Raw genomic sequence first — 11,973 nt, forward strand, 5'->3', positions numbered from 1 at the left:
AGTTTCAACTTTCAAGTGATTAAAAACCCGTGCGAAAAACGGGACCAAAAGCTAGTTATATTTAATAACATCACAACTTATATATGGCCATATTGGAATGGGGATACCAACATATGTCATATTGACACATGCCCCCAACATATTTTACCTCAAGACTTTAACTAGTTAAGAGCGTGTCCAATTCACTTTAAAAAAATATTCAGTAAAAAACAGTTCTAATATTTAGTAAAAACCAATTGCAATTAGTAAAAAATAGCTAAAATGGATAAAAATGAGTAAAATAAGTTGTGATTACTTCACCTAAAAAAGAAATTTTAGGTTCCGTTTAGTTCACTTTATTACTCATGGTCTGATTTGATCTATTTTTTCTGATTTGAACTTAATTTTTATTAATATGATATGATATGTTCTGATATGATTTTTCAAAATTAAGATTTAAATATACTATCCAATTGTTATTAATAGATTATGTAACACCCCGACCATTCTCTCATTTCTAGAAGACCTTTTAAATATAAAACATAGAGAATTATCAAGACATTATCGCCCGTGTGAAAACATATCGGCTTATTCACAATTTTGTAGCGGAAAACATAATAATAACTTTATGGAGAAAATAGTCAATCATAAGCCAACTCCAAAACCAACCAATAAAAACCAAAGTCAATTTAACAAACCAAGGTCAACTTAAAACAACCAACAAGGTCAAAGTCAACTTAAATAACCCAAAAGCAAAGTCAACTTAATATATAGTAAATAAACTACACAAGCTGTATCTCCATTCCCGAACTCAATGATAAATCACTACTAGAAAAAAGGCTTATAGCAACGCTCTTTTATGCAACAGTTTTACTTGCGTTGCTATATCATAGCTATTGCAAAAGTTAAATAATTATACATTTGAGTAGACTTTGAGTTTGAAAAAGTGTTGCCATAGAAAAATTATGGCGACGGTTGCATATTTTAATTATTCTATTGCAACAGCTTTTACGTTTTGTATTTTGTTAATAAGTTATGGCAACGGTTTTGGTGAAATACGAAGTATGTTAAAATTAATTAATTAATTAATTAATTAAAGTATTAAGATTTTCAATAGACCACATTTTTTTTGGTTTCCCTCCCTCTCACGTTTTCAATGTCCTGTTTTGCTCCCCCGAACCCTTAATTCCTTAACACTTTCTACAGTTCTACCTCTCTTTGTTCGATTTCTTCCTCTTCGTCGTTCTCCTTCATCCTTTTCATCATCATTCTTTAGAGATTTGCGTTTCTGAATTGTTGATTGGGTCTTTGAATTGGAGATAAGAGAAATTGGTGAATGGGTCTTTGAATTGGAGATGAGAGAAATTAGTGAATCGTGTTTCTGAATTGGCGAGAAGAACCAGGTTATTTGTATATTTCTCTTCGAATTTCCTCATAAATTTAAGAACTTGGTTTGTTTAAATTATTATCGATTAAAATTAGATTTTTTTGTGTGGTGTTATGGCTAATTAGGGCTTTTTAGTTAGGGAAATTCGTATGATTTTGCTCTCGGGTTTTTTTTGATGCGTGTACGATTTAATTACAAAAATATTTGTTGATTTCACAATATCAATCAATTTTGGGGATCGATCAATTGGTTGTTTTGGATGAATTTAGTTCTAAATTTTGGTAGAATTGTGTGAACGATTATATTAAACTGATTGATATTGATTATTATCAGTTTTGATAGTTGATGGTGCTTTAAATCAATGAAGTTATCCCGAATGTATTCATCTTCTAAATTTGTATAGTGTTTTCTCCTCCTATTTCGTTCTGCAATTCCCTTTTCTTCAGTTGAATACTTGCCCATCATAAACTTCCTGTAATTAGTTTGTTGTAATTGTTTGTACAGGTCCCTGTGATGTTTTGTTTTCTGGTTGTTAGTTTCTGGTCCTTCCTAGAAGGTTGGAAACACAACTTGAACTTAGGTTGTAAAAATGGTGTTTGGCTTTTGAATATAGTTGCTATAGATTAATTTGAATATAGGCATGAAGGGAATAAATTTAAGTTCTTTTGGACTGATCTTTGAAACTACAGGTTGCACAGCTAGTGCAGGGATTGCTGCAAATATGCTTATAGCACGTCTTGCCATCAGAATTGCTAAACCAGATGGTCAATGCTAAATTTCTCCGGAGAAGGTATTCCTAAGTGTTTCATGTAAAATGTTTTTGGTAAAAGAAACTCAATTAAGTTTCATGACTGCATGAAATGAGCTTGTGAAAAGCTCAACTCGATCTTGCTTAGTCAAGATTGCTTGATTATGATTCATGCAAGATTTATATTTCTGCATGCACAAAGTTGCTTTATTATGATTCATGCAAGATTTTTTGTGGCTGTCGTTATCAAGAACTGTCCAGAATTGATGGACAAGCCTGTAGCAGTGTGCCATTCAGACAGTCCTAGAGGAACTTCTGAAATTTCTTCTGCTAACTATCCTGCTCGAGATTATGGTTGTTTTGAAATCCTTGTTCCAGTAAGCATTGTGGTTTAAATACACACTTTTTTTGTTATTCATATTCAAGTGGTTTTGTGTTTCTCGGAATAGGGGTTAAAGCTGGAATGTTCGTCAGAGATGCCAAGGATCGTTGTCCTCATCTGGAAATCGTACCTTACAATTTTGAAGCTTATGAAGAGGTATTGTATACCACCCCCCACCCCACCCCCTCTAAAACATAAGGGGAGAGGGGATAATATTGAAGTCCTGATTTTTGTGTCTTTAGAGCTATATGAAACATCTGTTGTTGTGACAGATAGCTGACCAATTCTACAACATATTGCATAAACACTGCGATAAAGTGCAGGCATGTGTTAAAATATCCTATACAATTTAATCTTCACTGTCAGTCTGTTAGTGTTCTTTGACAGAATATTCGTTTACCCGCAGGCAGTAAGTTGCGATGAAGCATTTCTGGATGTCACTGAATCAGAAGTGGCAGGGCCTGAGCTTTTAGTTTCAGAGATAAGAAAAGAGATCTTTGAAACTACAGGTTGCACAGCTAGTGCAGTGATTGCTGCAAATATGCTTATGGTTCGCCTTGCCACCAGAACTGATAAACCAAATGGTCAATGCTACATTTCTCCGGAGAAGGTATTCCTAAGAGTTTCATGTAAGAGATTTTTGGAAAAAGAAACTCAATAAAGTTGCATGACTGCATGACTAGGGCTGCTAATGAGCTTGTGCAAAGCTCAACTCGATCTTGCTTAGTCAAGATTGCATGAAAGATTTAAATTTCTGCATGCACAAAGTTGTAATTACCTTATTCTAACTAATTTGAGGAATAATTTAGAAGGTATTAATTTAAGCCAAAGAGCTGAGGTGTAGTCCAGGCGAGCTTCATTCAGCTTCGGCTTTACATAATTTATGGTTTAGGGATTTCTAAATTGGCTCAGGTTTTCCTTTGCTTTCTTCTTTCTTTCTTCTACCAGAGCAATTAATATTTCAGTAAACTTTCTGTCTCCAGACGGATGATTTAGAAAATCTTGGGATTTATTTGATTGTAGCTTATCGGGTTTGAGAGCTCGCTCGGTTTTCTCTTTGTTGTCTTGTGCACAGATCCTATTAAGTTCCTTTCTCCATCTCTCTCTTAGAGCCATTGCTCCCTTACAATTGATTTTTTGTCTCTGAAATTATCACTCTTACAGGTCGATGAGTATCTGTTACCACTCCTTATAAAAACACTCCGAGGTATTGGACATGTGTTGGAGCAAAAGTTGAAAAAGAAAGGAGTTCAGAATTGCGGCCAGCTGCGAATGTTTCCCAAGGTCTAATATTTAGTGAGAACCATCAGTGCTAACTTTGTGTATGATGTTCTCTGATTGGAATATTGGTTGATTAGTTCTTTTTATCTGCCTCTTTGTTCCTCCTGGATGTAAGATTATGAAATCTTACCAACGAGTTTTCTCTTACAAAATTTCTCAACAAGGTTTTATGTATTAAATATGCAGGAGGCTTTACAGAGGGACTTCAGAACAAAGACCGGTGAAATGTTGTGGAATTACTCCAGAGGTGTTGACAACCGGCTAGTTGGAGTCATTCAGGTTTGGCATAATATATGACACTTGTTTGTTGCGCCTCTTTGGTTTACTTAAAATTTTGTATGGTGGTTGCTTATGAGGAATTGAGAGGTTACTTGGGATGGAGTTATGTTTTGCAGCAAGACTAGCTAGTAGCTACGGAAAAACTTTAGCGGTTCACATATTCCTTATTCGTTCTTTAGTATCTTTAGTGGTTCACAATTATATGTATGGACACACCAGTTCAGTGAAACTGCATTCCAAAGTTTAACTTCCCACGCTTACTCCACCTGGTTGTCCCCCAAACATACCAAAGTAGCTTCTCTTTATAATGTTTTCTGATACAAATTGTTGGTTTGTTTGATTTTTTGGATAATGCGTCATGTGAAGCAATATAAATGACTTTACTGGTACATTGTTGTTGTCAACTTGTCAAAATTTCCTAGTCAAGAAAATAACCTAATACTACGTTCATTTTAAAGTTATTTTTTCTAGTTGTGAGTCTGCAGTGTGTTCTAGTTAAAATATTCTAACCTGCTAGTAGTTGTTCAGTTCCGCAAGGGTGGCTAGTAGTTGTTCAGTTTCGCAAGGGTGGCTATTCAGTTCCAGATAGCAGATTCTGATCTGCTAGTAGCTTTTCAGATTCTAATGTGCAGGTTGTTGTTCAGTTCTGTAGGGCTCTGATCTGCCAGAATGGTTTGTTCTCGTTGTCAGTCTGGTAAAATCTTGCGATAGAAGTCGTGCAACTTTGATGTGTTTAAGCTACTGCTTTGCAGGATTGCAACAAGTTTTTTGCTCCCTGGAATTAGTTTGTTTTGTTCAGCCATGTGGTATTACTGCTTTGCAAGATTGCAAGAAGTTTTTTGCTCCCTGGAATTCATTTGTTTTATAGTTTTGCTGCTCGTTTGTGTTTCTTCCCGTGCAGCTGTGTTGTACGATTTTCAAATGTTGTTTTACATAATTGATCTAATAATTTCATTTTAATTTCACACATTAATTTCCTATTATATTGACTATTATTTTGTTTGTTTACAGGATGGTAGATAGAAGGAGAATGGTAGATAAAAGGATGGCAGGAAAGGCATAGATCGAAGTTCTAATAAATTAAATACTAGATGTTTGTTATTGTTATGGATATTTTTGTAATAGCTAGTTGGATGTTTTAGTGTAATATTTTCATTTTAACGAGCTACTAAATAAACACTTATGAAACTATTGCTATAAGCTCACATTAAAGTGATAGTGTATCAAGAAACGTTGCTATAGACTCATGTAAAAGTGTCGTCATTACATGTATCAAGAAACGTCGCTATAGACTCATGTAAAAGTGTAATAACAGTATCAAGATGTTGCTATAGACTATAAAAGTGTTGCAATATTAGAGAAATAAACGTTGTCATAGAGTGTTGATAGCGCTGCTTTAGATAATAACAGTGTTAGCCTAAACACTAAAATTGTTGCTTGAAATCCTAAATAATTGTTACTAAAACTTAAAAACTCTCGCCTTAGATATAATAAAACTGTTGGCAAAGGTTAAAAATTGTTGCCTAAGAAAAGTGTTACTAATGATAACTATGGCAGCAATTTTATAAAGTTGTTGCCTAAGGCATCATAACTGTTGCCATAGAGTTATAGCATCGCCACCTATTGGCAACGCCATATAAACTGTTGCTATAGGTCTATGGCAACATTTAATGGATTTTTGCCAACACATTTAGGTCGTTGCTATAGCCCTATTTTGTAGTAGTGAATCTGTAATACCCCGAAATTTTTAAACTTGATTTATTAAAATTAAAAATATTTATTAACTTGATTTCTTTTTAAATAATTACGAATAATCGAATTTCCGTTAATTTAAACGTTTTTACGATTTATTTTAAACGATAAATTTATAAACGAAAATTTATTTATTTTTCGTTAACGATATTTTTTATTAAGAATTATTTTAACTAAACATTTCCATTTTTAGTAGCTTCCAAAAATAGCAACAAATTTCAGAAATTTTAGCCTAATCTTGTGAAATGACCGAAATGCCCTAAAGAAGAAAACTCCATTTTTCTTTCTCCTTTTTCCTGTTTTTCACGTGAACCAGAAGAGGGATAAGTTAACTTCTCCTCTCCTTCTTCCTCTCCCTGAAATTGAGCCACGTAAATGGCAAACTTCAAGTTCTCTTTCTCTTCTTCTCCCTTTACAAACCCAACCATCAGAACTGATTCCCTCAACCAAAAATCAAGATCAAAAACTTCAATTTCACTCCCTTCTACTTCCTGTAATTTCGAACCACCGCAAACACCACCGCAACCACCGGCTACCACCACTGCCACCTCCGTCAAGCACAGCAAACCACCCTAACCACCTTCGCCCCGCGGCACCACCGCACGCACCACCTCCTTCCCTCTCCCTCTTCCTTTCCCCCCGCGCGCATCCCCTGCCCCTTCCCCTGCTTCCTCCTCCCTCGCCCCACCGCACCAACACCACACCACACACCACCAACTCCAGTCACCCTCACCACCTCGCCAACCACCTCCACCATCAATTCCGGCGAGCCACCGCCCGAAACCACCTTGAAACACCCTCGAATTTTCCCCTGTTTCGCCCACTTCGCGCTTCATTTTCTCGCCCCCTCGCCGCTCCGCCGCCACCAAACCACCGCCATCACCGTCGCCCTCATCGTCGAGCCACCCCATCCAACCCCCTTTCCTCTTTCCTCTTCCCTCCACCTCGACCGTTTTTCTTTCGCCCTCCCCTGTTCGTTCGTGTCTGTTCCCAGCCAAAACCAAAAATAATTTTTGGTTTTGATTTTTATTCTCCTTTAAAACCCACAATTGAAATTGGGCCAAGTTGATTTGGGCTTTTGGGTAAGAAACCCACTTATGATTTCAGATTTTCCTAATTTATTAGTTTCATGTTTTAATTTATTTCTATGATATAAATATTTACTAATAAAATTATTTATTATTTTTCAGGTTTAATTATCGATTTTAATAAAGGAAATTACTAGATTTATTTAACAAAAATGGAATTTAAACAATATTCATGACAAACAATTTATGAAACAAATTGTATATATACATATATATTTTGATTGAAAATTTGATTGATATTATTTTCATTAAGTTCCGGAAGTATATTTTATTAAAACTCTTTATTTATAAATTTATTAATTATAAACCTATGATTTTATAAATTATTGATTTTAAATTATTTATCGATCTAGTACTAATTCAATTATTTAATATTTTGAAAGAAATTGGACTCGGAGCTCAGGACGAACGAACCAACGAAAATCCCTTAGCAAAGTCGCGGAATCAAGGTAACGGCTATTGCTAGTACCCGCAATTCCCTTCCAAATGTGTTTGTGAAATCATGACATTATGATTGAATTTATGATTTGAATGCTTTGACATGTTTTACTGAGTTGCGGGAAATGAATTATGTTTTGATTGAATAATTTATTATATTATGATTTGATGGAATTATTCCTTATTTTATGATTGATTATAAAATGATATTATGATTGATCGAATTTCTTATAAAATAGTATTTATAAGAAACCATGAAAGAAATTATGCTTTATGAATTATGTTATTTCAAATAAAGTAAAAAGGCTAAAATGTAAAATTAAACGAAACATGATAAATGAAAGTGAAATTCCTAGTCCGTTTGGCAGTATATGTTCACAGGTTACGATTCTCGGTCATGCATGTACCCATGGGGCATCCGCCCATTGAGCCAAGGCTCTCATGTTTCTCGGGCCAAGGCCCCATGTTTTATGGACAGCGGTCCATCGTGGAAGACGTTCCACCATGTCATACTTGCCACGGCTAGCATGTGCACCCTAAAACTATAAATGAATTAAATAAAGGACTTTATAAAATGTTTTACTTATTCTATTCTCCCTGTGTTATTAAATAAAATGAATTGAAATGAATTTACGCTGCTAGGATAGTCGTTACTGAGTCTTCGGCTCACCGTTTTGTTTTCTGTTTTAGGTACCGCGGGGAACAGTGGAAACGATTAGTGGCGAGGAAATTCACAATAATAACGTTCACTTAGTTTATGCTTAATGTTTTAGTAGTTTAATTAAAGACTTTTAGTAAGTAAGGTACAATTATTTTGAGGACTATTATGTTATTTTGGGAGTTCTAATGGAATATGATTGATTGTTGCCTTGTAATTCCCAAGAGGGATTTACGGCGTGTAACGACCCGACCGAATTAGGTTAATTCCGCTGCTAATTATGCTTTAATACTTGAATTAGAGGTCGGGGCGTTACAGAATCATCTTCAAACCTGTAAATGGATAATGCTTATTGATCCCTAGATACTGCTCACCAAAATGGGTCATCACATGATCAATAAGGCATAGCCATGATCAACATACACAACAAATTAAAAGCACGTAATCAGCAAAGCTGAGTATTACATACTAAATAGATAAATAATCCTAACATGATACTATTAATTAAACAACCTTAACATGATACTAATAAATAATAAACTATCCTAACATGATACTAATAATTAATAGACAATAATAAATAACAACGCAATGGCTCATAGATAACTTTTACTGGACTAACTTTTAATAATAATTCACTTAAATGTAGTAGTCAATGGACTGAGTTGTCTAACTAAAATAGCCTTCCTTTTGGAAGACAAAATAAGGGCGCGAATCCGTATTCCTATGACCTATGAAATCGAGGAACCTTTTAATTAAAATTAAATAGAACATGGTGATCAATCTGTTCCCAGAAAAGGCATTGGCTACCACCATGAACTTCAACTAATTGTCCGTCACTTCAGACGTGCACAGTCTAAAGCTATTGTTATCCGGTTTCACTTTACATGATTTACCAATTAATAGTTGTTATGATTCACCAACAACATCAATAGCACAATCAAACAATCACAACTTCCTTTTTTATCTTAGGATTAAATGAATGATCACACAACTTTCAATCTAGGATCAATTCCAACTTTAATTCAATCTTTCCTTAACCAGTGATCAACTACCTTTCATAGGCACACAATATCAACTTACTAAACAAGGCCCACGGTCCTCATGAATGAGTGAAATACTAAAAAGGGAACAATGCTCAATCATGATCCATGGCAATATATAAATAATATAAAGTTAGCAATCAACATGCTTGCATCAATCATTCACGCCAACATAATATAAATCTCATAATATAGTTCTCATGCTCAATATGTTTACACAACGGCATCAAACATACAAACTCAATATAATCAAGATCATATATATACATTAAATATATAGTTCCTATACATGGTACTACTTCCATCAACAAATAGGTATGTGCGTACCTTGTGTAAATAAATTGAGAGGTCACTTTAACAATCTCAAAAGTCTCCTACAAAGAATTCTCCACCTAAAAACAACCAATATAATTCACCATCAAACCTCCATGAATTTACAGCAACAAAAAGGTACTTTAAACCCTTCCTAAATGTAATCCTCCGTAAATTTATAAATTTTAATTAATATATTTAACGTATAGTTATTCATACTGAAATAGAATTTACGAATTAGAGTAATAAATATATAATTAATGTATATTTATTTTATTTAATTGCATTCAAAATATTTTAACGATTTATGCAATCAAAAATAATTTTTGGAATCATACTTTGAAAATAATTTGAATTACGAAAACACTTTTGAATTTGGAAAACACTCCTAATCGATTTTGGATTCAAACATTAAAAACAATTCTAATCCTAGACCAAGTAGTAAATCCCACAACTAAATAAACCCCAAACCCCAAAAGTTTACCCGTAATTATTCTCTCTCCTCTCAACTCACAAACCCACAACAAAAAAAATCCCGTAACCCTCTTTCTCCTCTTTCACTTGAAACACATTGAGCCTCCCCCTTCATTGTCTGCACAAGTCAGCAGCCACCACCGTACTCCTTGCTTCAGCGCCGCCGTCAACCATCGTCGCCGTGCTCCGCTGTCGACACCGTTACTCCCTCCTCTTCTCTTCCCTCTTATTCTATCTTCCTTTCTCTTTCTTTTATTTTTTTCTCCCCTTAATCGTGGCTTTTGTTTTCGCACAGCCACCACCATACACCACCATCCGCAGAAACCACTGCGCCGCCCTGACCGTCGTCCGCCAAGCGCCACCAACCGGCCTATTTGTTGCGTTGTTGTCCCGCCGGTCAGCCCCACTCCTCTTCTTTGCTTTCTTCTTTCGCACGCTACACCACCATTCACGCCACCAACCACCGCCAACTGTACCCTCTAGTGGCGCCGCCCAGCCCGCGACCACCTTCCTACTACCGCCGCCCCTTGTCACCGGCCAGCCTCTCTCTCTTCTTCTTTTGGTTAATTTCTTAAACCTTAAGCTAATTTAATGTTTTAATTATGTTTTAATAATTTAATTTATGTTTCTTGAATTTAAATTAATTATAAGTATTTATGATTAAGTTAGAATTTTCAGATTATATATTATGCTTAAATAATAAATTAATTTTCAGATTATATATTATGCCTAAATAATAAATTAATAAATTAAGGTTCTAATTATGTTTAGGACGGGTTTGAAGCACCCTAATGTTGCTATAAATTCAATGTGAATTGATATGGATTTTATTGGTTGTTTTAGGCGGAGAATTCTCTGTAGGCGACTTTTGAGATTGTTAAAGTAGCCTATCAATTTGTTTACACAAGGTATGTACATACCTGTGTATTTATGGATGTGGTACTTTTATTGAAACCATGTTGAATATATTTATGAACTTGTTTATGTTGAAATTACATGTTCAATGTCGTTGGATGAATGCGTTGAGCATGGAGTTTTATTATAAAAATTATATCATGTTGGCATGGATGATTGATGCAAGCATGTCAGCTTGGGAACTTTATATTATTTTATGTATTGGTATAGATCATAATTGATCGTTGTTCCCTTTTAGCATTTCACTACTTTATGAGGGCCGAGGGCCTTGTTTAGTAAGTTCATACTTTACACCTATATAAAGGTGGTTAACCATTATTAAAGGAAATATTGAATTAACTGGAATGAGTTCTTGATTGATAGTTTTGTGATCACTTATTTAATTCCAAGATAAAAACAGTTGTGAATACTTGTTGATTATATGATTTATGTGATTGAGGAGTCATAACAAAGTATTAATTGGTAAATCATGTAAAGCGGACCTGAATAGCAATAGCTTTAGAATGTGCATGTCTGAAGTGACGGACAATCTGGAGTTGAGGTTCATGGTGGTAGCCCAAGGCTTTTTCTGGGACCGGATTGATCACCGCGTTCTATTTTCTTCAAAAGTTCCTCGATATCGCAGGTCATTGAGGTTACGGAGTCGCGTTCGTACCTCATCTTCTTTATTGAAGGCTTCTAGTTAGACAACTCGGTCAATTGACTATTCCAATTAAAATAATATTAATGTTATTAGAGTCTAGTCTAGTCTAGTCTAGTCAATGTGGTCTTCAAGTTTATATGTTTTGTGTGTCCTTACTTATGTTTTATTAGTATCCTATTAGGAATATTTATTCGTTGATTTAGTATGTAGTACTCAGCTTTGTTGATTACGTGCTTTGTTTGTGTATGTTGATTATGGCTATGCCTTATTGATCCTGTGATGACCCGTTTTGGCGAGCAGTCTCTAAGGATCAATAAGCATTGTCTATCTACAGGTTTGAAGACGATGCATTATTGGGTTCGGGACTGGAGAACTTGTAGTTTAGTTTTAACATTCTAAGTTGGTATTGGTTTGTTTTAAGTGGACTTTAAACTGTGTTGAATTGGTTAAGTTGACCTTGTTTTTCGTTAGTTGGTGTTGGAGTAAATTCCGCAATTGACTATTTATAAACTTAAAGTTAATTATTATGTTTTCCGCTGCAAAATTCTGAATAAGCCGATACGTTTTCACACGGGCGATAATGCCTTGATAATT

At 34.9% G+C, this 11,973-nt stretch overlaps 1 protein-coding gene across 6 annotated transcripts; it reads left to right on the forward strand.

Annotated features, from left to right (window-relative positions):
- Positions 1–1,117: 1,117 nt before the first annotated feature.
- On the forward strand, positions 1,118–5,303 carry LOC110792503 (DNA repair protein REV1-like). 6 transcript variants are annotated; one of them, XR_008918423.1, is made up of 9 exons: positions 1,118–1,382; positions 2,056–2,156; positions 2,376–2,468; positions 2,564–2,652; positions 2,769–2,823; positions 2,907–3,106; positions 3,661–3,818; positions 3,964–4,056; positions 5,068–5,303. XR_008918423.1 is itself a non-coding variant. In XM_056826410.1 (9 exons), exons 2-9 carry the CDS (start codon positions 2,135–2,137, stop codon positions 5,077–5,079), a joined length of 684 nt encoding a protein of 227 aa, XP_056682388.1. In that variant the 5' UTR covers positions 1,118–1,382; positions 2,056–2,134; the 3' UTR covers positions 5,080–5,303. The 6 variants fall into 6 exon arrangements, 5 of the variants coding, with proteins under 5 accessions (XP_056682388.1, XP_056682390.1, XP_056682391.1 ...); XM_056826410.1 differs by having other exon boundaries at positions 3,661–3,780; XM_056826412.1 differs by lacking the exon at positions 2,769–2,823 and having other exon boundaries at positions 2,903–3,106; positions 3,661–3,780.
- Positions 5,304–11,973: the final 6,670 nt, after the last annotated feature.

The sequence above is a fragment of the Spinacia oleracea genome, chromosome 4 (assembly GCF_020520425.1).
Source record: "Spinacia oleracea cultivar Varoflay chromosome 4, BTI_SOV_V1, whole genome shotgun sequence".
NCBI lineage: Eukaryota > Viridiplantae > Streptophyta > Magnoliopsida > Caryophyllales > Amaranthaceae > Spinacia > Spinacia oleracea.

Coding starts and splice junctions, on each gene's coding strand:
- LOC110792503 (XM_056826410.1), top strand. CDS start 2,135: ATGCTAAATTTCTCCGGAGAAG. Junction 2,653..2,768: donor ATTTTGAAGCTTATGAAGAG/GTATTGTATACC, acceptor TTGTTGTGACAG/ATAGCTGACCAATTCTACAA. Junction 3,781..3,963: donor AGCTGCGAATGTTTCCCAAG/GTCTAATATTTA, acceptor TTAAATATGCAG/GAGGCTTTACAGAGGGACTT.